The 25,592-nt window shown below is 40.0% G+C and overlaps 3 protein-coding genes across 9 annotated transcripts; 2 read left to right on the plus strand and 1 right to left on the minus strand.

The window, feature by feature from the left end:
- Positions 1 to 428: 428 nt before the first annotated feature.
- Positions 429 to 5,759, plus strand: rab42b (RAB42, member RAS oncogene family). 3 transcript variants are annotated; one of them, XM_058054112.1, is made up of 3 exons: positions 429 to 1,295; positions 1,395 to 1,591; positions 2,381 to 5,759. In XM_058054112.1, exons 2-3 carry the CDS (start codon positions 1,413 to 1,415, stop codon positions 2,817 to 2,819), a joined length of 618 nt encoding a protein of 205 aa, XP_057910095.1. In that variant the 5' UTR covers positions 429 to 1,295; positions 1,395 to 1,412; the 3' UTR covers positions 2,820 to 5,759. The 3 variants fall into 3 exon arrangements, with proteins under 3 accessions (XP_057910095.1, XP_057910093.1, XP_057910094.1); XM_058054110.1 differs by having other exon boundaries at positions 444 to 1,299; positions 1,370 to 1,591; positions 2,381 to 5,757; XM_058054111.1 differs by having other exon boundaries at positions 501 to 1,295; positions 1,370 to 1,591; positions 2,381 to 5,757.
- taf12 (TAF12 RNA polymerase II, TATA box binding protein (TBP)-associated factor) lies at positions 3,683 to 25,592 on the minus strand. Of its 2 annotated transcripts, XM_058054114.1 has the most exons (8): positions 25,466 to 25,592; positions 14,349 to 14,457; positions 6,686 to 6,747; positions 5,938 to 6,142; positions 5,631 to 5,708; positions 5,451 to 5,565; positions 4,011 to 4,099; positions 3,683 to 3,933 (listed from the first exon to the last, which is right to left on the minus strand). In XM_058054114.1, exons 4-8 carry the CDS (start codon positions 6,016 to 6,018, stop codon positions 3,898 to 3,900), a joined length of 399 nt encoding a protein of 132 aa, XP_057910097.1. In that variant the 5' UTR covers positions 6,019 to 6,142; positions 6,686 to 6,747; positions 14,349 to 14,457; positions 25,466 to 25,592; the 3' UTR covers positions 3,683 to 3,897. The 2 variants fall into 2 exon arrangements, with proteins under 2 accessions (XP_057910097.1, XP_057910096.1); XM_058054113.1 differs by lacking the exons at positions 14,349 to 14,457; positions 25,466 to 25,592 and having other exon boundaries at positions 6,559 to 6,725.
- Positions 5,894 to 21,676, plus strand: si:ch211-79k12.1 (uncharacterized protein LOC568891 homolog). 4 transcript variants are annotated; one of them, XM_058054105.1, is made up of 8 exons: positions 5,894 to 6,161; positions 7,570 to 7,644; positions 8,366 to 8,487; positions 8,587 to 8,785; positions 11,556 to 11,701; positions 14,254 to 14,395; positions 17,087 to 17,234; positions 18,753 to 21,675. In XM_058054105.1, the coding sequence occupies exons 2-8, from the start codon at positions 7,584 to 7,586 to the stop codon at positions 18,838 to 18,840; spliced, it is 906 nt and encodes a 301-aa protein (XP_057910088.1). In that variant the 5' UTR covers positions 5,894 to 6,161; positions 7,570 to 7,583; the 3' UTR covers positions 18,841 to 21,675. The 4 variants fall into 4 exon arrangements, with proteins under 4 accessions (XP_057910088.1, XP_057910091.1, XP_057910090.1 ...); XM_058054108.1 differs by lacking the exon at positions 7,570 to 7,644 and having other exon boundaries at positions 5,897 to 6,161; positions 18,753 to 21,676; XM_058054107.1 differs by lacking the exon at positions 5,894 to 6,161 and having other exon boundaries at positions 6,242 to 7,644; positions 17,090 to 17,234; positions 18,753 to 21,676.

A 25,592-nucleotide genomic window follows, 5' to 3' on the forward strand; every position in this document is an offset into this window, starting at 1 on the left:
TTTCAGGTGTTTATTTGCATTGCATTAATTCATTTTACATGCCGCCTTTAAATAAAGTAGTTTTTGGGTTATAGACCATAGAACTTGGGATTTCTGACTAGCTTATTTAAAAAAAAAATGTATTGAACCTTTGCTCGAGTGACTGCTGCAACATCATATGATCCTCCCTGGTGAACTTGTCCCTACTTTATTTAAAATTGGACACTTCATATGAAAAAAAAACAATAATTGGTTTACAAGCTGTATCAAAAGTCCATCATTATTATTTATCCAAAATATGTTCAAGTGGCAGGCTGCATGGCGGTCGAGTGGTTAGCGCGCAGACCTCACAGCTAGGAGACCAGGGTTCAATTCCACCCTTGGAGTTTGCATGTTCTCCCCGTGCATGCGAGGGTTTTCTGTGGTTTCCTCCCACATTCCAAAAACATGCTAGGCTAATTGGCGACTCCAAATTGTCCATAGGTATGAATGTGAGTGTGAATGGTTGTTTGTCTATATGTGCCCTGTGATTGGCTAGCGATCAGTCCAGGGTGTACCCCGCCTCTCGCCCGAAGATGGCTGGGATAGGCTCCAGCACCCCCGTGACCCTTGTGATGATAAGCGGTAGAAAATGAATGAATGAATGTTCAAGTGGTATTTGAACGTGTGTCTTTTAACTCAAAATACTGCAACATTTGCTTACTGGAAGCGTCAGATCTGGAAGTGTTTTCCCACAGAGACACTGACAACTTCCTCTTTTTGGCTGCAATGTTCCCTCAAGCGGATACGATAATGTCATCATGCAGAACCATTACAGGACAAGGAGTAAACAGAATGCTGTAGTACTACTATAACAAATGACAACAGTGCTAGCATACTTAGCTTACTACTTAGCCTACTTAAATTAAATCAGGGTTATTAATATAATTCAAATGTTTTGTCATTTTCTGTCTCTGATAAGCCTTTAAAATAATGTTCTTATTGTTATTAATAATAAACTTCGTAAAATGAACAAAAGTGAATCAGCGTCAAATGACGGTAATCGATTGTGTAGGTGTTCCTAATGAAATGTCCTGTAGCTTCCTTGTGTTCCCGCCCTCCAGGCGGTGACGTCACTTTTCTTTCTTTTTTTTTGAGAGTCGTACGTGAACAAACAAGTTGAGAGTGAAAGTTTTATAGTCGCAGTACACCTCAGCTACAAGACAGCTTGTTTGCGAAGGGTGAACCCTTCAAGCTCCTTCATATTGGTTGGAATCAAAGCCGGAAGATTCTGTTCGTGTCCTGACATATGGCGCCAAAGACGAGTCTGTGAGCCGGTAGGTAGGTACCCCTCCCACCCACTTCATATCATTTCACTCCCATTAGTTACCTTTCTATATTCTCCATTAAGTGCCATGGACCCGACTCTGTGGCAGTATCAGTTCCGGGTCATTATGTTGGGAGACTCTACGGTGGGCAAGTCGTCCCTCCTGAAGCGCTACACGGAGGACCGGTACCTGGACTCCATCAATGAGACGGTTGGGGTGGACTTCTACGTGCACTTCCTGCAGGTGGAGCCCGGGGTCCGGGTCAAGCTGCAGTTCTGGGACACGGCTGGACAGGAGCGCTTCCGGTGAGATGGGAGAGGGCGTGGCCTAACTAGTCATTGCAGGTACAGTCATGTAAATATTTAGATTTTTTTTCAATGTATTTACAAATATAATTAAGCAGAATTAAATTAAACGGAAAAATTAGACATAATAAAATATTTAATATACAAATACACAATAGTGGGAGAAAGCAAAGAAGTATATAACAAGAAATGTAGTGAAATAATAAATACAGTCATGCTAAAAATAAAGTAAAAATTAATAAAATAAGCAGAAAAATATGGGAATATAAGGAAAATTTTGGATAAATAAAGGAATAAAAATGCAGTTAAATAGTTTAAAAAATATATGAAATATGTATCAGGAAAATTAAGGGCAAAACCAAAATATATATAAATAAACAGATAACACATGTGAAGAAGAAAATGTAATAGTTAAACATAAAAATAGTTTAACATAATTAAATAAAAATATAATAAAGGTTAAGAGACATATCAAAATGAAGATAACATAAAAATAATTAATAAATTAAATAATTAAATATGATAAAAAAAATAAAGACTAAGACTAAATATAACATAGATCACTATGTACACAATACAGGCACTTCTTTACATGGCCTGCAATCGTAGCAGTGCTTTTGTGTTGCATTCAGGTGAGTCACGTTGCAGGTATTTGGGTGATAGGGTTGTGAAAATATCAAATTCCAGCAAAGAGGCAAACTCTGTGCGCTAATCTTCTTATCCTGTAAGAGTAGCGGATTATTTGGCAACAGAAAGAACCAATCTCACTGACCTCTCTTCCCATTCCAGGTCGGTGACCCGCTCTTACTACCGCAACTCAGCAGGAGCCCTGCTAGTGTTTGACCTGACTAACCGCACCTCCTTCGACCACATCAAGGAGTGGCACACCGAGGTGTGTGAACGAGTCCAGCCCTACAAGATCCTCTTCGTTCTGGTGGGCCACAAGTGTGACATGGACGTCCACAAGGAGCGGGTAGTGAGTCGGGAGGAGGCTGAGAAACTGGCCTTACTTTTAGGGGTACCTTATCTGGAGGCCTCGGCCAAGACTGGTCAGAACGTCAAGGCGGCATTCGAGCTGTTGGCTCGGGGGGTCTACCTGGGGCTCATGAACGGGGAGGTGGAGGTGCAGGAGGGCTGGGATGGTGTTAAATGCGCGGCACCGCTGCCTCTACAGGCACACAAGACCAATACGGCCTTGGAACGCAAGAGCAAGAAGTGCTGTGCTTAGACTTAGTTAAGATTCAAACATTACGTCTGTCACTCTATGCTACCAAAATATTACAAACAGGTGTACCTAATGAAGAGTCCAGTCCAGTGAGTATTCCCCCTCTTGCGGCTGCTCAACATCCGACAACGCGAACGAGTGATTGCTTAACGCTCGGATGTTGACAATTATTTAAAAAAAAATTAGAATGCTCCAGGGTACATTAGGGTATCGTTGCGGAGTGATGTTTGAAAAGTCTTCAAGGCAATTACTGTCGCTCGGTGTGACGAATGAGCCTCCTGCGTCCCTGCAACCCAATTTATTTTGCCTCTAAGACACTCTCTCTCTCCCCCCCTAAGACTCACTACAGCTACTGTGCTGTGCAAGATTGTTCTTTGTAAATAAACAGCAAGTGAAGTGATTAAATGTCACTTTATGCCCTTTTAAAGTCACTCCCAACACCAATGAAGCTCTGTGTGGTACATTAGTCGCGTGCTTTTTACTTCTACTGCAGGCTTTTCAGTCTTAATTGTGGACAGAGGCCAGCGCTAAATTGCATAGTTCCGTAGATATTCGCTTCCTGCGAATGCCTTTAAGTTGGTGTATGACTTAATGGTTTGTCAAAATAGATTTTTCGCCACCAAATATCAGTTTGCAGTCGTTATTTACCTAATATTTCACCACAATTTTAGATATACTATGTTCTTCAGCTGTGACATAACCAATCAAGTATTTACTGGGAAATATTTGCAGATCTAGAAAGTGCTCGCCGCCGCCTTTAATTTGAGGTATGACTCAATAAGGTTTGTTGTAAATACTTTTTTGATCGCTAACACCAATTAGCAGTCGCTACCTACCTACCGTGTCTTGAAGCAGCAAGGCACAAACACAGATGATAATGTTTTAATGACATGAGCAGAAACAAAAATAGTCATTAGAGATACATTAGTATGGTGTTGGCAATACACTGCAAAATTAGGAAGACAATGAAATACTAACGTCAACAAATACAAATCTTCACCGATCCTTTGATACCTTACTTGGGGGGGAAACGAAACCAAAACAAGGGTGTAACTGACGCAGAAAATAAATGGGGGTCTTGCTACTTTTTGGTCGTCTTGCGGATCAGAGCCATCCTCTGAAATGACAAGAAAACGCAACATGGGAGGAGTAGTTGGCTACCATTTTTATTACTATTATTATTAATTGCGTTACCTGTTTGTGAGCCTCTGTGGTGCACGCCTTCTTAAACGGCCGGATCTCATCTGAGCCGTAACCCGGGATCCACATGTTCCACTGGCGCTCTTGGGGAACACAATTTAAATAAATGGATGCAAATAGAAATACATTTAACCTCACAACCCACACAGCTAATATTGCTGCTGTCTGATACATTATTATCAGTCAAATTTACGAGAATAAAGTCGTAAGTGTATGAGAAAAAAAGTCCGTAATATTACCTTTGACCAAGTCCAAAGGTCACTGAAGACCCCCCCTTTTCATAGCATGAAGTTCCGATTTTTTTTCTAGTAAACTTGGGATTTATTGTTATATTATGAGTCTTTTTTCTGGTAAATTTACATTTTATTGTCGAAATTGCCAATTATTTTAATACTCGGTCCTAACAGCCATTGCCTGAGACGGTGATGCAAAGGTGGGGCATAAGCAAGGCTGACGTAGCCATGCTAATCTGTATTGTGCTCAACTGCTCTGTTTTGTTAGCGCCTTATGTAAATAAAAGCTTGCCTGAAGCAAGAGGAAAGTTTCCTTCCTTCCTTGCTGTCACAATTACACGTAATATTACAACTTTGTCATAGTAAAATACAACGACTGAATCTATATGTTTTAACAAGGACATAAAAACACTGCAGTACAGCGTTAACGGCTCCAGGACAAGAGGCACGGTGAGACTCGTAGGTTGATTGTTTAAATTAATACGGTTTAAACAAGTTTATGCCTGTCTGAGAAAAGTGTATAAAGTGTACGGTGAGGGGTTCTGCTGCATTAAAAACATATATAATTAATTTTAAAAATTAATCATGTTTGCTGCTTCACCCGTTTCACTTATTGAGGACTATTTTGGGACCCTATCCTCCATGATAAACGAGGGGACACTATAGTTAAAGTATGTTTTAGACCACCAGCAAAAACTGTGACTTAAAGAAGAAAACTAAATAAGCGGCACGGCGGTCGTGTGGTTAGCGCGCAGAGACCAGGGTTCAATTCCACCCTCGGCCATCTCTGTGTGGAGTTTGCATGTTCTCCCCGTGCATGCGTGGGTTTTCTCCGGGTACTCCGGTTTCCTCCCACATTCCAAAAACATGCTAGGTTAATTGGTGACTCCAAATTGTCCATAGGTATGAATGTGAGTGTGAATGGTTGTTTGTCTATATGTGCCCTGTGATTGGCTGGCGACCAGTCCAGGGTGTACCCCGCCTCTGGCCCGAAGACAGCTGGGATAGGCTCCAGCACCCTCGTGAGGAAAAGTGGTAGAAAATGAATGAATGAATGAAAACTAAATTTTGACAATTGGGTCAAAATGAAAGTGAAACTAAGCGCAGACTCTTGAGACTGCACCGGTGTCTCTAATGAGGTGTCCGAACACAAAGCCATCTAGTGGTACTTTATGTCATGACATGGATTACACTAACTCACCGAGATGTAACTGCACATCTTTGACCTCCAAGGTGTTGGACTTGCGATGGCGTGCCAGCTGACAGGCGGCCGTCACCACGCTCTCGATGAAGTCGTCTGCAATTTGCAGCAGCATCTGTTGGGGAGACGTTGTTAGTCTTACCGTATATCTTAAAATCGTGTGAGCCGAGCGGGTTTCACCTCCTCCACATCCTCATCCAGCTGCTCGTTGGGGTCGATTTCTCTCACCAGGTCTTGTAGCTTCTTCTTACTGAGCACCTGAAACCATTATTGATTCTGATTATAGCTTACAGCTAATAAAAACATTAATAAACAATTTATTTGTACATTTATTATTGTTTTTTGGTATCATTATAACGACATTATTACAGCAGAGGCCAAACTACTTTTCTGCTTTACAGTATGTTTGTTGTGTCTGTTAGCAAGCAGGTTATTTCCTGACTTCCTGGTGTAAGGGTGATGACGTCAGGAGGAGGAAGTCACTGACCTGGGATCCTTCAGGGCTGCTTCTGCCTGCAGGACCAGGTGCTCCGATAACCTTCACTGCCGTTGTGGTGATGTTGGCCATGCTGAGGGCCCTCACTCAGGAATATTGATGCAAAACTTGTTGATGTCCTGTTAATTTAATTTCAGAATCCCGTAGAGGCAACACTGTGCTGGATTATCTTTGAAGCGGGACCGCGTCCATATACCTGTGGACCAGGACATTGGGTACATTACGTTATTTAAACTTAATTAACTGTATGCTTTGTTTTATAACTCGACATTATATCAGGTTAGAAGTAATCTCATGTCATTTTTTGCTGTGTTGTTCAGTAGTGTAACTAAATCGAGTCGTGCAAAACATCAAAGAAACCCATAAGCGCCAATGTACACCCACTACATACAAAAATAGCATTAAAATCAATACTAATAGACTAATAGTAGACTAATACTAGACTAATAGTATTTAAATAACGAGTTTAGATGTGCAAACAGGGACCGTCTTATGCTAAAAACAAGACCAACTGCCTAGCGTAAACGTTAGCCGTGAAAGCTAACATTAGCATTCACTATAACGTCTCGTCTCAAAGCATAGCACATGAATGCGGCCATTTCATTCACTTACCCAACTACGCGGACATCATCTGTCCATGTTTTATATCCGTCTTTGACGCCAATAATGCGAGATAAAGACACAAAAATACACGGCTTTAAAGTAGAGCAAGCAAAGACCAGCGAGAATTTTCCCCTACGTCTGTACTTCCGGTTGTTTTCGTAGACTTCCTGTAGTTAGAAGACGCCTCTCTTTCGCCACCTGCTGGACGTTTTTAAACCTGCAATTAAAAAATATGCTTTTGAGTTTACCATTCGAGAGCAGAACATTGAAATAAATTTTAAAAAAAGAATAAAAAAAAAGAAATAAATCAAACAATAACAATAAACCCCTGCCAAAACAAGTCTGCCTGATGGCGGCCATGTTTTTCAACACAATTGACACATGGGCCTTTAATACTAATAATAGTGCAACAAATGTGGTGTGTTTGTCAGGAAAATAATAGCACATGCAACACAGTTGACATGCAGTTTTCTGCAAACTTTTATCCTTTTATGTGCAGGAGTGGAAGTGTAACATAAACATATACGTAAACAGTCATATGTGGCCTAATTCATTGTCTCCACTTGCAACTCAAAGTCAGCAAAACTAAGCTTGGTATTGCTACATCTACCAAATCTTATCATGTCCTGAATGTAACAAACATACAAAATGAAAGCAAAAGTGCTTATCAGCAGCTCTGGTGATGTAATGCTACACGCTGTTGCCTTTTGGTGCAAACGGTGCAGGTTCAATTTCCTGCCTCAATACCCAGCCATTGGGAGATGCTGATTACAGGGATGAATGGGAGTAGCGCATTAAGTGCAAAACCTAAACCAAATGGAATGTAATTGACTCATTTGTTTGGAAACAGAAGGTCAGGCCTTAATCCAGTTTAGGCTTGGTGTGATTGGCTAACACCTCTGGGCAAATCAGCCACGCCTCTTAGTCCTTTAGCAGCTTGTTTTTAAACCGTCTATCATAACGTCTCCTCCTTTTGGCTTTATGAATTTCATTGTGACATCCATTTTGTGTTTTTACAAGCTTAATGTACTGCAATGGGAGCACAGCTTCCAATTACATGGCTTACATTGTTCACCCTGATCGACGGTCTCTATGGTAAATATATATTTTTAAGCTCACATTCAATGTTTTGCTCTTTTTTTGGTTATTTCCTGTTATGCTATGTTATCCTGTAAAATTGAAGTGATGATTTTGCAATGAATTTGTGTATTTATATTTCTGAATTGAAAGAATGTTTCTAACATAAAGGTACTATGACGTAGAGTATGTACTTGGAATGGCATTGAACCTGTTTTTTTTAGGTGTGGCTGACTTGTGTGCCAATTTGTTGTTTGCTTTCGGTTTGAGTAAATGGTAAAACGTATTCCACGTGGCCAAGAATGTCACTTTTTAACTAATTCCATGTTTTATTTTTATATCTGTAATACTTGTTTTCCATTTAAAGCATGCAGCTAAAATGCTGCTGGAAAGTGTGTGTCTTGGTGGATGTTTGGGTTGTGGTGCATATTTATTTTTTAATCTTAGATTTTTTTTAATTAAGGAAGAGTGCAAGAATTTTAACAAATTGGCCTTTAAGGTGTTAAAAAACACACAAATAATATGGCTGAAGTAGTATTTATATTTTTAAAATTTTTTTTAAAATATTTTAAAAATTTATTATTTATAAAAAACATTTTTAGTAAGCTGATTTTTTTCATCCTTTAGTGTGAAATTTGGTTTTAAATCAAATAAATTTGATTGTCATTTCTTGCCCAAAGTTTCCAGCACAACAGTTTTTGGGAAGCTGACATTTTTTTATCATGAAATGTTTTTGCAGGGGATTTATTGATACAGGGACCGAAGAAGGCCATCTCGGAGGGCGACAGTGTCAGGCTGGAGTGTATGTACACGGACAAAGCCTTCAACATCACCAAAGTCAAATTTGAGGTCTTCAACCAGGTGAGCCATGATATTCTATCTTTATTTTTGATCTTTAATAATAATTCGGAGTGCATGAGAATGCGTGAAGATAAACAGCACCGTCTCTCACGTCAACAGTGGTTGGCGATTTGGCGCAGTGTTTGGAAAGGCTCGTGGTGCTTCTACTCCATGGACGTGCAGCAAGTGGACGACAAGATGGTGCTGGAGATCCCCCGAGTGGCTAGTTTCTCCAAGAGTGTCTTCCGCTGCGTGTCGGACGACGATACGCTGACGGAACCTAACAACGCCTCCCAGACTCTGTCCTTCAAAGTACATTGTGAGTGCTAATGACGTGACGGCTTAGGACGGTGACCTCTGAGAACGACACACTGGAGTTTATCAGTGTGAGATACACACTTTGCGTTAAACAGCATCCGTGGCATGGACGCTCTGACTATCAGCATCCTCTATCTTCCCAACGGGCCTCTGCGATCGACCCGAAATGGCACGCGATAGATAGGCTGCTAGGTCTCCTGGTGGGAGGAATCAATAAAAGGCATAGAGATTAGAAAGGAGGCAGAGGTGGAGAAGCTGGATCAGTGAGGGCCTTCTATTGAGATGGAAAAGGGAAATAGAGCCATTATTCACAACTATGCGTCTCAATAAGTCTATTACTGTATCATAATTATTGGGACAGTGAGCCACCATGAGGCTTCCTCTCCGGAGTACATTATGTCAAACTCATAGCAAGACTTCCTGGCTCTAAGGCTCCCCCTGTAAGTGGAACGTACCACTATGGAAACAGGACACATTTAATCCATGTCCAATGAAAAATGTTTTAAAATGTAAAAAAAAATGTCTTTAAGTTATATATTATTTATGCAAATATGTCATGAATTTTTGTGCAATTTTTAGACATCCTGTGATTTTTAAAAATAAAATAAAAATAATATTTTATATTAATTATATTATAATAAAAATAATTATCTAAAATATCCACATCCCTTTAGAAGATAAATTAAATTAAAATTAATAAATTGGTAGAAAAAAATATATAAACTTAATTTAATTCAATCAAAAATGCAAGAAAATTAAAAATTAAATGAAAAATGAGGCCACCAAAGGGGCATAAATGTATGGCATGATCAATTAACTAGCATTGTTGGAATTAATTAATTTGTTGTGAAATTATTTCTTATGTCGGATACTGAAAGAATCCTACCGAGTTTATCTGGAATTCTGAAAACGAGAATACAGCTCAGATCAGTTGCTTATTAAAGTAAAACTGCGCTTTGCATCATCCTTATGTTAGACATGAACACATACGTCTTTATCTTTTCTGTGTGTTTTAAAGATATAAAAACTGATAAAAATAGGCAGCTAACAATCCACATAATGGGGAACATGTATTCCACCTATAAAAACCCTCAAAAAAGACCGAGGAATGCAACATTGACCAAGCTACAGCACCATTGTTATTATTGTGTATTGTAGTCGGCCATTTTTATCTATATATGTGTCCTCTTCTTATTCCGCTTCATTTTCTGTCCGCTAACTACTACTGCTTGGATCCCTTCTCAGAGATGATTAGTTCAATTCCCGATTAGAGCTCAAACTACTAATTTACTGTTACTTTTATTGTACGTTTTAGCGTATTTCCACAGCATTTCAGTCCAGCTTCAGCTTCCGAACGGCACCGGTGTTCATTCTAAATTTCGATTTTCTGAATTCACATTCATCATCTAGTTATTATTCACATTGTTATGCCACTCGAACAAAGATACAGGCATATTAACGCGTTGCAATACCACACGAGCTAGCGACTTTACCACCAATTACAATTTTTTTCCACATTTTGTCACATTCCAGACTTACTACAAAAATGGATTTACTTCATACCACATGACCCCTATGTTAACCCCAAAGTTTTTTTTTTGTTTTTTTTCCCCTTTATTTGGGCAAATATATGAAACATTACAGTGCATTTCCCACATCAATCAAAATATTTCCATACTCTTCCATATACTTTCCATTATTTACATTTGTATTCAACGATCTGATCACAAGCCCAAAAGGAGTAGGCTGAAGCAAAAGCTTATAAATGCCTACCCCTTTTTGCAAGATATAATCATGTTCATGCCACTGTCTTGTTTTCCCCTGTTATTATTATCATTGTAATATTATTATTGTTGTTATTATAATTGTTATTATTGTTATAATCTTTATCATTATTATATCATTATAATCATCATTAATATTACAGTAAACCTCGGATATATCGGACTCGGATATATCGGAAATTCGCTCACAACGGACAGATAAAAAAGAACCGATTTTTCTGTAATGCATTTCCAATAAAAATTCATTGCATATATCGGATTTTTTATAACGGATTTCGCCTATTTCGGACAAAATCTCCAGTCCCGTTCCAATGCATTTCCATTAAATTTCCCTCGCATATATCGGATGGCCGCATCGTGGCGCTCCGATTCGCCGAATCGTGACAGGCTGCTATACGACGTCATTTGCAGCGTTTGCAGCGTTGCCTGCGCGTCCAGGTACATTGGAAACATAGTCAAGGAAGTGCCTTTTTATAACGGATAAAATCCGATTTACGCATATACCGGATATAAATCCGATATATGCGTAAAACGGACATTTTCCGGTATACGCATATAACGGATTTCGCCTATATCGGACAAAACCAGTGGGAACAATTGAATCCGATATATCCGAGGTTTTCTGTACCATTTTCATCATTATAGTTAACAATTTTTTGATTTCTTTCTATTTTTAATTATTTAAATTACCCCCAAAGGTTATTTTGACATTTGCGCAATTATTCAAAATAAAAACCTAAATAATAACACGTATACCACCATTTGCTTTAATTGGATGTATGCACATGTGATACTCCATCCATCCATCTTCTACCGCTTATCCGAGGTCGGGTCGCAGGGAGTGTAATGATTGGAGTGTAATAGCAGGTCTTAAAATAGTGCAAAGTGTGGGCATAATTTCCATAACTACTACACACAAGTCATTTTAAGCTAAAAGTGACTGCATTGTATTGTTGATTTAAATATGGCCACATGTCATCCTGGTAGATCTGAGGGACGTGCAGCTGTCCCGAGTAGGCTTGGCCAGCTTGTTAGCACTCCCACAGCAACTCAAAGTCCGACGTGGGGACGACGTGATGTTGAACTGCTACGCCAGTTCCTCAGAGGAGGCCACATACTACTGGTTCAGGGAGGTGAGTAAAAAAACTGACTTTTTTTATTTTTGTTTTACTTTCTCTTCCTCCTCCAGTTTTGTTTTGGCAGTGTTTCATCCCTTCTTCCCCTTTTTTTTATTTGCTGTTTGCATTTTCTTGTCATCCGTCTTTGGCCTCGCTGAGGGAGTAAAGCTTGCCAACTTGTAAAGAATGGCTACTTTAATGAGGTCTAGACAAGAGCGAGTCCACCCCCGAAAACATTGATCTTCATAGATGTTTCATCATTTGCCCTTTTGTATTGTTGACAAACTTTGAATTATTCAACTGCTTTGCTCAAAGGACATTCATCTCACACTGACAGTCCAGTGTGCCAAGATCGGGAAAGGTGATGAGTCGACTGATGTGTTCAAGCTTTTTTTTTTGATCAAGAAAAATGATGGCCCAGACCCCGTTTATTCTAAATGTGCTGTTAAAAAATGTGTTTTCCTTTTGGTTAATTATATAGTAATTACATATTATATTTTAGAATTTTTCATTATTACATGTAGTCTTTTTTGCATGGCGGATGAGTGGTTAGCGTGCAGACCTCACAGCTAGGAGACCAGGGTTCAATTCCACCCTCGGCCATCTCTGTGTGGAGTTTGCATGTTCTCCCCGTGCATGCGTGGGTTTTCTCCGGGTACTCCGGTTTCCACATTCCAAAACCATGCTAGGTTAATTGGCGACTCCAAATTGTCCATAGGTATGAATGTGAGTGTGAATGGTTGTTTGTCTAGTCCAGGGTGTACCCCGCCTCTCGCCTGAAGACAACTGGGATAGGCTCCAGCACCCCCGCGACCTTTGTGAGGATACGCGGTAGAAAATGAATGAATGAATGAATGTAGCCTTTTTTAAATTATTTTTTACTATATTTTAGGGATTAAACTGTGTAGATTTAATTGAATTAAAAATGCAGGAAATAAACAATTGCAACAATGCCATCGCCAGGCCAATAGGAGACATAAATGTATGGTATGGACATTCATTCATTCATTTTCTACCGCTTTTCCTCACGAGGGTCACAGGGGTTGCTGGAGTCTATCCCAACGGTCTTGGGGCGAGAGGACTGGTCGCCAGCCAATCACAGGGCTCATATAGACAAACAACCATTCACACTCACATTCATACCTATGGACAATTTGGAGTCACTAATTAACCTAGCATGTTTTTGGAATGTGGGAGAAAACGGGGAGAACATGCAAACTCCACACAGAGATGGCCGAGACTGGAATTGAACCCTGGTTTCTTAGCTGTGAGGTCTGCGCGCTAACCACTCCACCGCCGTGCAACCCCAAGGTATGGACATTGATATTATATTTTACTGTTTTTATGATATGATCAATTAACTAATGATAGTTAGCAACCAGTCCAGGGTGTACCCTGCCTCTCACCCGAAGACAGCTGGGATAGGCTCCAGCACCTCCTGCGACCCTCGTGAGGATAAGCGGTAGAAAATAAATGAATGAATGAATGTTGTGAAATTCCTGCTTGGACGTGTCTGATATTGAAAGAATCCTACTGATTTCTTACTCAGGAATATGACATACGAGAAAGATATATTTCAAACAGTTGCTTATTAAAGGAAAATACGGCAAAATATTAAAATATGACATATTATCATGAATGTACCTGGATGTGTTTAAAAAACGGTGTTTGTAGGCGGTATAGATGGATCCCATTACATACAGTAATTACCTTTTTTATCTATTTTAATATCTTTAGAATGCAATTCATGCCATGTAAGGATTGTGGATGATGGGCAAATTTTGTTTTAAAAAGTGCAGTTTTTCCTTTAAGGTGTCAATCTTAACCCGGGTTGCTGAAATTCAGTGTAAAATGATCCTCACGTGTGATTATTTGTCCCATACTACCACTACCTTGCTGGGTACGCACTTCCTGTCAGCGTGACTGACAGCTGTGTAGTAGCGACTGTCAAAGAAGTGTCAAAAATGACACCGGGAGCGTGGTTCTGATGTGTATTTTAATGCACGTTATCAGTGTGTGTGGATTTAGGGCAGGAAGTAGCATCACGTCCCGGGATCCTATTTTGACAGACAGCAGCCCTGCAGGACAGAGACACAACCCAGCCAGCACATTTGCATAGAAAATGCTGCTTTGGCTCGACCTGCCCTTTTGTTTATTTACGTATTTTTCCTTTTTGGAAAATCTTCTTAATTCCATTCAAATCGAAATGGATGTTTCTTGGCAGGATTTGTCGCTCCCCCGGAAGCCAAATCATTTGCATGGTGTAATGTCTTTTTTTTTTTTTTGTTGTTGGTTTGTCTTCCTGTCGCCATGTTGTTGAGTTCCATCTCATAATAGAGATGCTATTTTGGTGTCAGCCATTCATCCCGCTCCCTTGCCATCTCATTACGCCTCGTTGTTGTTGTCGCTCCTGCATTCTGGTGTTATCTGGGTTATTGACGTGTGTCAATGTGTGTGCACGCGTCGGGATTAGCACACTGGGGAAATTGACTTCACTCGAGACTTTCAGGTTCTACTTTTTTTTTTTTTTTAAAGCCGCTTCCGTCTCTCTCTCTCTTTTTTTCCAGAATGATGACTGGATGCTGCCTTCGTCCCTGCTAAGACTGAAAGGAGTCAGGGCCACTGATGCGGGAGTGTACATGTGCGTGGCTATGCTTCCTACCGTGCCGTTAAGGAAGTGGTGCAACATCAGCATTGTTGTTCTTCCTGGTAAGATCACTCTTCTCAGGTGTCAAAGTCAAGGCTGTTGGCCCACATGTGGAGCACCAGGCCTGAAAATATTGCACAATGGAGGTTATCTGTTTAACCGGACTGACAAAAACGACTGGAATCCCTGTGATATGCATGCCAGACCACTAGTTGGCGTTGTCACTGTATGGAAACATATAACTTACAATATAATACTGTGTATGGAAACATATAACTTACAATATAACCCATCATAAACATTACAGTATTTGCTTAACCGTTGTGCCTCCTATAATGGTAGGGTGTTTGTACTACGCTACAAGGAATTAAATAATGTTTGTCACCTTCAGAACCTTTGAGCAACCAATCGGCAGAACGATACAGTACAGGGCAAACCGACTAGTTTGTTATGTGTAATATTGTTAGATAACGGCGTAACGGCGTAACACTGTACGAAATATTTTCCAATAACTGAAATTTCAAAAACTGAGGTTTGACTGTAACCTCTGGTATCTAATCTAAATATCTAAACCTCCACTGGCTTCCCGTCCCCCAACGCATTCACTCCAAAGTTCTTCTCATAACCTACAAAGCCCTCCACAATCTGACCCCTCCATACCTCACAGACCTCCTTCATCCACACAATCCCCCGCGTCCCCTTTGCTCCTCAGACTCCAACCTCCTGGCAACTCCCCTTTAAGACCAAGCTCCGAATCTGGGGTGACAGAGCCTTCTCCATCGCTGCCCCCACCCTCTGGAATTCTTTGCCCCATTCGCTCCATGCTTGCCACGACCTTCCCAGTTTCAAAAAACTAAAAACCCACCTTTTAAAATCTGTTTTTAAGGTCTAACGTTTTATACCTGACTGCTGCGCCCCGCTTTTACCCATGTTTTAGCTGTGTATTAACGAATGAATGTTGTATTTTAATGTATCTTTTACTTGCTTTTACTTGTTTTTATTTAACTCTATTTTTTCTGTAAAGCATCTTTGAGTACTTTGAAAAGCGCAATACAAATAAAATGTATTATTATTATTATTAATTGCCAAAAAACATTTGCGACAACAGCTGTGACTGTAGGCAACCTCCTGATATAGTTGTTTTATTCACGCCACAATGGCAGTACAGTCGTCTCTCGTTTGTAGTAGTTAATAGACCCAACCACGATACATTAATTCCCGCAGTATTGGATTAAATTTTAATGATGGAATATTTTCCTAGTTAGAACATAGAAAAGCTGTTAATGACTTTCTGTAAACAACCTTGTAGACATAAAATAACACGCCTATAGTCATCCTTACATCCTATTATTCATTGTTTACATCACATTTTGCAACTCTGCAGGGGCTAGCAATCTAGCGAGCTAATCAGGTAGCCTCAACTGTATTTCTTCTAAACTGAAGAAGCCAAAAAACCTACCACTTCCACACATAACATGTAGCTGAATGAATTATTGCAGATTCGCTGGGAAGCAATGCATGATGGGAAGCTGTTAAAATAGTTGTTTTTTTATTCTAAACTCATATTGGTACTTGTCTTGTACATTTCTTACTTATCCTTTTAGTGTTAAGTTGATGTGTGATGATTTTAACATATTTTTCTAAGATGACACTGTGAGTCAAGACTGTTATATTGAGTAATGGCCTACTGCGATTTTCAATTAGTTAAGAAGCTTGTCATGCCTTCACTCATAACTTGTGATTGGCTCCTGCCAGCGGCACATTATTTAAAGGATTAATAGTAGTTCTTAAGTAAAGGAGATGTCACGAGATTCGAAGACGCAGGGTTCAAAGTTTAAGAAAAAAAAAGTGGCTTATGTATTTACGGTTAAAAAATAGCAGTAAATTGATTAATTTGTCAGAATTTTTCTTCATACTTCATAAAAATTACTGTATGTCAAATGCGCACCATTTTGATCCAAACGATCTTCGAACGACGTTTTCTAAACTACCCTTAAAACGTTGTCCGCCTCCTCTGCAAGGATGAAGAACGTTATCGCAAATTAGTCCGAGATTCTTCAATTGGGGGGCCCACCCGCTGTCCCGGCGGCCTGACAGTTTGTCTTTGTCCCACCAGGGAAACCGTCTTATTTTTCACGCAACGCTAATAGTCAAGCGGCGCGCTAATTTCATTACAACATTCTGGCTAATCCAATTAGACTGCCTCATCTGTCTCCATCATCTTTATCAGTGACCTATGAGAGGACTGCAGCATCGGAGCGCTCCACCCTGTTTAAAACGCCACCCTCGCTCACCCTCTGAAAGTGCCATTAAGCCACTGTGCCTTATTTATTATGGGGGAGATTGTACCACTGCGGCATTCAACTCCCGGGTCGCCGACATGCCAAAGTGTCTCCACTTTCTCTCCCCTGGAGCGCATCTACTAATTAAACAGGAAATCATTTTGGGGGATGCTAGTAATGATTTCTCATCCTTGAAGGGCTCTCCAATGTCGCATGTTGTAGCTTCTGCTGTAAAACTGCAAGGCAAGGATGTCACAAAGGAATTGTTCAAATGTGCAAACAAGCAAGCAAGCAAGCGCTTGGAGACGATCACCGTTGAAATGTCAACTGTAATGTCAAATGTTCAAATGTTACAATGTTGTCAATTTTTTAAATGAGTGAATAATGACATTTATGGCAGCCTCTATTGCTGTGGAATGCTAGCATACAAAAATGCAGAGATACCGTATCTAAGATGGCTCTGTTTTACAGAAGACGCCCGTTGGTATGAGTCCAACACCGGTCAAGTTGTACTGGTGTCCTTGCTGGGGGTGTTCATAGGTCTCCTGGTTCTCATCTTTGCCTGGAGAATGTGCCTGAAGTACCACAGAAAGAAGGCCAAGACCTCCAAGGGGCCCATGTAAGACAACACAATCCTTCTCCTGTCTCCTGCTTTCTTGGCATTTGGTTTTTCCATCTTTTCTCCAAAAAAAATTCTCCGATAAGATTTATTTTTTGTTCATTTTAAAGGGGACCTATTATATTTTGGTATTGAGTTGTGGACTCCTATAGAGCAGCTACACACAATAACCAGCACACAAACCTTTAGAGTTCTTCCAGGATCTGCACCTATTCAGCTATTTTGTGGTCCCTGTGAAAACGGTCTGTTTTAATGGACTCCACCCACGGCCCGCCTCCAGGCACGCAAACTCCGCTGTGGTTGGTCACACTAACAAGTACGGAGTTTCCGTCCCCTTTAAGACCTTAAGATGAACTAAGACTAAGTACTGTACCTTTAATATAGATTTATGCGTGTCTCCTGCTTTCTCGTCACCAGGGTTTTCTACCTTTTTCAAAGAAACTCACTTTAAAGAAATAATATTTTGATTTAATATTACTTTACAGTGACTTTTACTTAAGTAGGTTTATAGTTTTTTTGCCTGTCTCCTGCTTTCTCGTCACTGTTTTTTTTTATTTATAACTTTCTATCAACTTACTTAAGATGATGTTAATTCCCTGTCTCCTGCTTTCTCGTCACTGTTTTTTTAAAAATTTATAACTTTCTATCAACTTACTTAAGAAGATGTTAATTGCCTGTATCCTGCTTTCTCGTCACTGTTTTTTTACACTTAAAAAAAAACTCTTTTCAAGAATTATATTTTGATTTTATATATCTTTCTAGTAACTTACTTAAGTAGAAGATGTTTATTGCCTGTCTCTTGCTTTCTCGTCACTGGGGTTTTCTACCTTTTTCAAATAAATATTTTGATTTAATATTACTTTACAGTGACTTTTACTTAAGTAGGTTTATAGTTTTTTTTTTGCCTGTCTCCTGCTTTCTCGTCACTGTTTTTTTAACACTCTTTTGCAAAGAAACTCTTTTCAAGAATTATAATTTGATTTGATTTGATTTAATATAACTTTCTAGCATCTTACGTAAGTATAAGATGTTTATTGCCTGTCTCCTGCTTTCTCGTCACTGGGGTTTTCTACCTTTCCAAAGAAACTCACATTAAAGAAATAATATTTTGATTTAATATTACTTTACAGTGACTTTTACTTAAGTAGGTTTATAGTTTTTTTTTTTTTGCCTGTCTCCTGCTTTCTCGTCACTGGGTATTTTTTACACTCTTTTGCAAAGAAACTCTTTTCAAGAATTATAATTTGATTTGATTTAATATAACTTTCTAGCAACTTACGTAAGCATAAGATGTTTATTGCCTGTGTCCTGTTTTCTCGTCACTGTTTTTTTAAACTTTTTTTCCAAAGAAAATTCTATTTTGATTGAATATAACTTTCTAGTAACTTACATAAGCAGAAGATGTTTAGTGCCTGTCTCCTACGTTCTCGTCAATTGGTATTCCCACTTGTTTCCAAAGAAATGCTTTGACAGTATCCATTCCGTTGATCACACCGACGTCTCCTTTTTCCTCTGTAGAGATGACCACTCTCAGATCAAGCCCATCTACAAAGCCAAAGTGGAGTGTCTCCCTTCAAACAGTGAAGACGAACGCTTTCTAATGTGACGGCACTGTGGGGATGGAATGGAGTGGAGTCACAAGGAAGATGGAGTGTGTGGCCAGAGAGTGAGGGATGGTGTACTTAGAGGAGACTAGATGGTTATTGATGATGACGAGCAGAGAGAGCGAGGCTATCGGGAGCACAGCAGAAATACTAAAAAAAAAAAAAAAGAGCAAAATTGCTTTGCAGATGCTTATGGGAGCTTATGCACTTTGGACATTTATACCGCAGTGTGGAAAAACTGTGTTTTATTTTGCGTGACAGCATTTAACCATTTATAAGCAGTGGTCTCCACTTTGCACCTGGCTGGGTTGCAAGATCAGCATGGGGCGGGGGGGAGGATACCTGGCGCCCCATAACCCCAATGCTCAGTCTACTCTGCCACTCCATTCGTCTAAAAAATCCTGCATCCTAACCACTGTCCTATGGTTCAACTCCTGCTGCCACGTCTTCACTGTGGGTGGGCATTCGATGGTAGGCCCAGAGAAAGATCATTAAGGATCTCGTCACCGCTGCTGAAAGAAGAGCAGCCACCGACTAGCTGAAGCGGAAAGCCACTGTGTGGGCTGCTAAATGACCTTTGACAGGTCACACAACCTAGTCTGATCAACCAGCGGTGGGCCTGTCTCGACTGAAGGCATGTTGAAATTTTTTTTTCCAGTGATTTGTTTTTTTTAAGTTATATTTTTGGACAACAAGCAAATATAATTGTAGATTATATGACGGATTACTTGATTTGCTTGTTCAGATTTACAATTTTTAAAAAAGGCAATTCCTGGCTAATGTGTGTTTTTTTTACAACAATAGTCAATTAAAGACAATTATCAATGTAGATGAACTACTGCTTTTTTGTAACATATACTGGTTTTGTGGGTTATATACAGTATCGATGCAGGCTCTCTTCCTGTTCCCCAGTGTGCTGTGCTGTTTATTGTTGTAAATGGCTAAGACATTTCAAGTTAAGAGCTTACATAATTGTTGGTTATTCTGCATTATTATTATTTATTTATTAAATTATTTCCCCTCTATTTGCGAACATTAAGTGTGTATTTACAGTTGTGATAGTCATTTAAAGTGGATATTTACAGCATAGGTGAGAAGCTTACAATTAGCAAACAATTACGGCTGTCAGAGTTAACATGTAAATGACGCGTGGTAAACAACATTGAATCGTTGACCACAAAGAGATTTCCCTTACTTATTGTAGATAAAAACATATTTCTAGCTGCGATTAAATGTGATTAATTCCAAATTAACTGTGGTCAAAATGCGATTAATCACGATCAAAATTTTTTTGTTTAATTGATTGACCCTAAAAATAATACACAAGACATAGTATGATACGTATGTCACAGAATAAGAAGTGGAATGTATACTGACAAACATTTAATTGTACATGAAGATGACATCGCCATAGGAACCAAGTTATACTGTACACGAGCTATGCCCATTATATGGTCTATGATCAGGAAAATTTTGTTAGTGGTCAAAATTATTTCAGTGTGAGACCAAACAATGGAATCATATTAAAAAAAAACATAATTTTTGCACAGTTTTGTCTCCATGTCCAATGAGTTGTAGCGGTAGATGAATAATACTTAATACAAGGTTCGATGTGGGCAATATTAGCTTCAAGCTAGGCGAAGTGTGTCATGGAAATCTTATAATTTTATTGACTTATTAATGGCCTTGGAGGGTTAGCTTCTTTTTGATATTTGTGCTTGTTTTGCTGACCTTTGTTGCATGACTTAGCTGTTGCAAAATATCATAAGCATGACAAAATTTCTCCTTTAGAAGAGGGGGGCACTAGCCCTGGTGTTATAATAAATGAATTAATCACAGAATAAATTAAATGACCTTGATAATTTTGCCGGCCTCAACACTTTGTCATGCGTCCATGCATCCAAACAGGCAGGAAGAGAGTTCAAACAAACAACATTATTCCAATTCCCGACCGACCTCCAAAATAACCGTCACAGGCTACACACTCATCTTTTCCGTTGCTTATTATTAACATGAGCCTGCTCACAGTACGCCGCATTTAGCCAGGCTTGTCTGCTGAAATTATGTTGGCTTTTTATGTGCTTTTATTATCAGCGTGTGGCTACCAGTAGTCCGGCGTTAATAAACAGGCGACATGGCAGTTTAACAATGACACTTCATTAACGGGTGCATGCAATGTTATTAAACTGATTCTTCAACCAACCCAGCGTGCTTTTGCCAAATGTTTTACACACTCTGTTCAAACTATACACTTGGAGAAGCTTACCGTCTTAGGGGGGGGGGGACTACGAGAAAGTCGTTAAGAAGTTGTATGCTTTTTTTTTTAAGCGACCCCTTTCCGACCCACAGCAGCCTGCTATACGGTCCAGGGGATTGAGCCAGAAAAGACAAGATTATTTTATAGGGATTTCACACAGTGGAACAGAACTGGAGCTGAAGTGTTGTTAACTTTAGGCAGCAGCAGGAGAAGTGACACTATGACCTTAATGGGGACTCAAGCATGAACCAGTGGGCAAGAGCTGGTGGCAAAAATCGTATGTTGGAGTTTTAGCGCTTTGTTTTTCATGTTTATTCACATACCCCCCATGACAATTAGTGTACCCCACCTTGAGAACCTAAGGTTATACTGGGAAAACGTTGAGAATAAAGCAAACTATTCTACTCTATAGACCGTATTGTCGTAATAGCATAACGTAACAGCAAATTACAGGAGCGTGTAGTATTTCAGTGGTTTTGTGATTTTACTTTTTTATTTTGTTGTAATACATATCCACATTAGCTTGGCTATGTTGTAAATGACCACGGTGCCTCAATATACAGTACGTCATGGTTTAAAATAAATAAATTACTCTGATGTCTTGTATTTTTTATGCTACCATCTGAAATACACTACTTTTTAAAATCCACTAGACAAATTAAGTTGTATTTGTCGCTGATACCAGCCTGAATTTTACTCAGAAACTAAATCAGAGCTATAATACATCAATATTTCATAATTGTGTTCTCATTCAGACAGAAAACCACTGAGGAAATAATGGCCCAAAAATGTATAGTATGTACAATATGCATTAATTGAACAATTCAGGGGCTGCACGGCGGATAAGTGGTTAGCGCGCAGACCTCGCAGCTAGGAGGCTGGAGTTCAATCCCACCCTTCTCTGTGCGGAGTTTGCATGTTCTCCCTGTGCAAAAACATGCTAGGTTAATTGGCGACTCCAAATTGTCCATAGGTATGAATGTGAGTGTGAATGGTTGTTTGTCTATATGTGCCCTGTGATTGGCTGGTGACCAGTCCAGGGTGTACCTCGCCTCTCGCCCGAAGACAGCTGGGATAGGCTCCAGCATGCCCTCGACTTTCGTGAGTAAGGAAAATCCAAACCCTATATTGTGATTGCCCCTAAACCTAATAACTGGTTGGTCCATCCTTAGCAGCAACAACTGCAATCAAGCACTTGCAATAACTTGCAATGAGTCTCTTAAGAGCTGTGGAGACATTTTGGCCCACTCATCTTAGCCAAATTTTTCTTTAGTTTTCTGAAGGAAAAAAAATAACAAAAATAAATGGCACCTTTTAAAAAGTATTTCTAGTTTTATATTTTGTAGGGAAATAGAAAAAAGTGGTTTGCATGTAGGCCGCTGGGATAGGCTCCAGCACCCCCACGACCCTTGTGAGGATAAGCGGTAGAAAACAATTCAGTCCCTTCTGCAAGAAAGAAGGTTTTTGTTCAACACAGTGCCATCTGCTGGATTTGACCTGGCATTACCACTAACCGCCTCTCAGTTTTTTCCCCAAATGGAACGATCCATCCAATCACAGAAAGTCTGGCTTCTGTCTAAGTAGCTCTCTTTCCAACCTCCATGTTCTGCTGAATTAAACCCATCAGGAGGTTTTTCCGGCACACCAAAAGTGGCGGCGGGGGCTTGTGTAACGGCATACCATGGCTGCCAAAGCCGCTGCCTTCACGGTCACTTTGCTTTGTATGTGTACGCCACATATGTTGTGTCAAACGGCTGGGAAATGACGGAGAGGAGAAGCAGGTGTTTGCCACTCATTACTCTCTGACAATGACCCATCTGCTGCTAGTGCTGCTGCTGGTGGAGAGAGTGAGGGTGTTTAGCGGTGGGGTAGATGACTCCCTGCCAAAAAGCAAACAAACACTTGCGGAGAGAGGCTGACGATGGGGAAAATGGGGAAATGACAGGATGTCACTAGAAGTGATAGTGAACTGGTAGTGAAGCAACAAAAGAATGGTGCGTGTCGAGGGTTCATCATAAGGATGTGATGGATCAATGCGCATAGTTTGGATGGCGCTCGGTTTGACAGTTTTATCACCAAACACAGAGTTCTACTGATTTCAATGCGACCCAGACCCAGTGAACGCGAACTACAGGTATCTGGAAGTCCTCGGGAGCACTTGGGAGTGTGACCAATCACAGCAGAGTGGGTGTACCTAGAGGAGGTTCAGAAGCAGGAAGTCCATGGAAACATTGCAGAAAGAGGTGTAGAGTCTGGAAGATCTAGAAAGCTTTCCGTTCAGGTTATCATGTGTAGAAGGAGTCCACAACTGAATACAAAGTGCCAAAAATTAGCATAATAGGTCCCCTTTAATAAATTGTGCTGTCATGTTGGAATAGTATGGCATTATAACTATACAGTTTCAACCATAAAAATGTCTAAATGAACTAAAATACAAATTTTAAGGCATTCAGAAGATGCATTTGAAGACTTATGATGATATATAGTTTCTACAGTGGTCACTAGGTGTCAGTAATGTAACAGCAGTAACTGCAGAAAGAGGTGCAGAGTCTGGAAGATCTAGAAAGCTTTCCGTGCAGGTTATCATGTGCAGATGGAGTCCACAACTGAATACAAAGCGCCAAAAATTAGCATAATAGGTCCCCTTTAATAAATTGTGCTGTCATGTTGGAATATGGCATTATAACTATGTAGTTCCAACCATAAAAATGTCTAAATGAACTAAAATACAAATTTTAAGGCATTCAGAAGATGCCTTCAAAGACTTATGATATGTAGTTTCTACAGTGGTCACTAGATGTCAATAATGTAATGTTTGGCGGGACACGTGAGCATCAGACTTGATCGCTAGATTCATTCATTTTCTACTGTTTATCCTCACAAGAGTCGCAGAGGTGCTGGAGCCTATCCCAGCTGTCTTCGGGCGAGAGGCGGCGTACACCCTGGACTGGTCGCCAGCCAATCACAGGGCACATATAGACAAACAACCATTCACACTCACATTCATACCTATGGACAATTTGGAGTCGCCAATTAACCTAGCATGTTTTTGGAATGTGGGAGTTGTAGAAATCCTCCCCCTGAGGACTCTAAGTGGGTTTCGAATAGAGGATAAAGGAATCTTAAAGAACCAAATCATAAAAATGAGAACCAGATTGTTCATTCCTGACAACAATACCTAATACAGACGTCCGGACTTATCTGCAGTCCCTGTATGCCTACAAGTAAGCGGGTCTTATTACAGTGCAGCTGCAAAAAGCACCCTTACTTCCCCTGCTTCCTTTTATACACTCAAGATTGTGTAAGAGGCTGGAGTCCTGCATCAATCAGCTTTCGCCATTGCCCTTGCTTGAAGCGCTTTCATGGTGTTTCTGCTTTCGTTTGTTCGCTGGGGCATCAAGGCGCCTGGAACATTCTGCTTTACCTTTGTTGCAAAGCAAGCTGTCATATGCGTACTCGATGTTTCCACCTTAACTGTCAGTTGTCACATTAGTCCTCTTTTTTGTGTGGGTGCGTGTATAAGTATCTTTTGTCTGTATTTGTGAGACAATGTGTTTGCTTTTATTTTTGGCTAGCAAAATTGAGCAAATACCTTCAGAGGCAGGCACAATAATAATAATATCATATTCATCATGGGCTACTGTTGTGGCCGTAATCCACTAAAACTCAAATCTGAACTCCTAACGTCATCTTGTCCTTTTAATTTGCCCACCATATGACACAGTTTGAAGTCAATGTGACACACAGTGTGACACACAGCCTTAAAGGGGACCTATTATGCTCATTTTTCGACCCTTTGTATTGAGTGGTGGTCTCCTATAGAGCAGCTACACATGATAACCCGCACAGAAAGCTTTTTTACATTTCCCAGAATCTGCACCTATTTCCAGCTTTGATTTGTGCTTCCTGCCAAAACGGTCTATTTTAATTTATTCCACCCACGGCTCGTCTCCGGGCATGCCAACTCCGCTGTGATTGGTCACACTCCCGAAGTGTTTCCTAACTATGAACCATATAAGGAATTCCTCCCCTGTGTGACATCACAAAGGGTCGGTTTTAACACGCCTTCTGAATCCAAGCATTTTGAGCCATCCCAAACGTTTTTCAGGGCTCATTTCCCAATGCGCAAATCTCATTATCTGAAACTTTGGCATATTTTAAAATGAGAATACAACATTCTAACTACATTTATAGGTCAGAAAAGTGGAAAAAAGCATCATATGTCCCATTTAAGACACAGCAACTTGGGTAGCTAACGCTAGCATATCTTGTCATTGCTAGCTGTGTAACCTCCAAAGTTGCCCAGTCAGTGAACAGCCGTGATTTATGTCAGTTTTGCAAATATAGTAAAGACAAAAACCCATACTTACATGTGGAGGCCAAAAATGTGGACATCTGCCGTATAGACCAGAGAGAATAGTGATTTCCAAAGAAAGGGGGACCGGTTCAACACTGGAGTAAAGGAAGCAACTCCAGTACTGTATCTCCGATGATAAT

Source organism: Doryrhamphus excisus, chromosome 17 (genome assembly GCF_030265055.1).
Source record: "Doryrhamphus excisus isolate RoL2022-K1 chromosome 17, RoL_Dexc_1.0, whole genome shotgun sequence".
NCBI lineage: Eukaryota > Metazoa > Chordata > Actinopteri > Syngnathiformes > Syngnathidae > Doryrhamphus > Doryrhamphus excisus.

Coding starts and splice junctions, on each gene's coding strand:
- rab42b (XM_058054110.1), top strand. CDS start 1,374: ATGGACCCGACTCTGTGGCAGTATCAGTTCCGGGTCATTATGTTGGGA. Junction 1,592..2,380: donor GCTGGACAGGAGCGCTTCCG/GTGAGATGGGAG, acceptor TTCCCATTCCAG/GTCGGTGACCCGCTCTTACT.
- taf12 (XM_058054114.1), bottom strand. CDS start 6,018: ATGGCCAACATCACCACAACGGCAGTGAAGGTTATCGGAGCACCTGGT. Junction 5,566..5,630: donor TGGATGAGGATGTGGAGGAG/GTGAAACCCGCT, acceptor TCTCCCCAACAG/ATGCTGCTGCAAATTGCAGA. Junction 3,934..4,010: donor CCACAGAGGCTCACAAACAG/GTAACGCAATTA, acceptor TTGTCATTTCAG/AGGATGGCTCTGATCCGCAA.
- si:ch211-79k12.1 (XM_058054105.1), top strand. CDS start 7,584: ATGGGAGCACAGCTTCCAATTACATGGCTTACATTGTTCACCCTGATC. Junction 8,488..8,586: donor AATTTGAGGTCTTCAACCAG/GTGAGCCATGAT, acceptor TCACGTCAACAG/TGGTTGGCGATTTGGCGCAG. Junction 17,235..18,752: donor AAGACCTCCAAGGGGCCCAT/GTAAGACAACAC, acceptor TTTCCTCTGTAG/AGATGACCACTCTCAGATCA.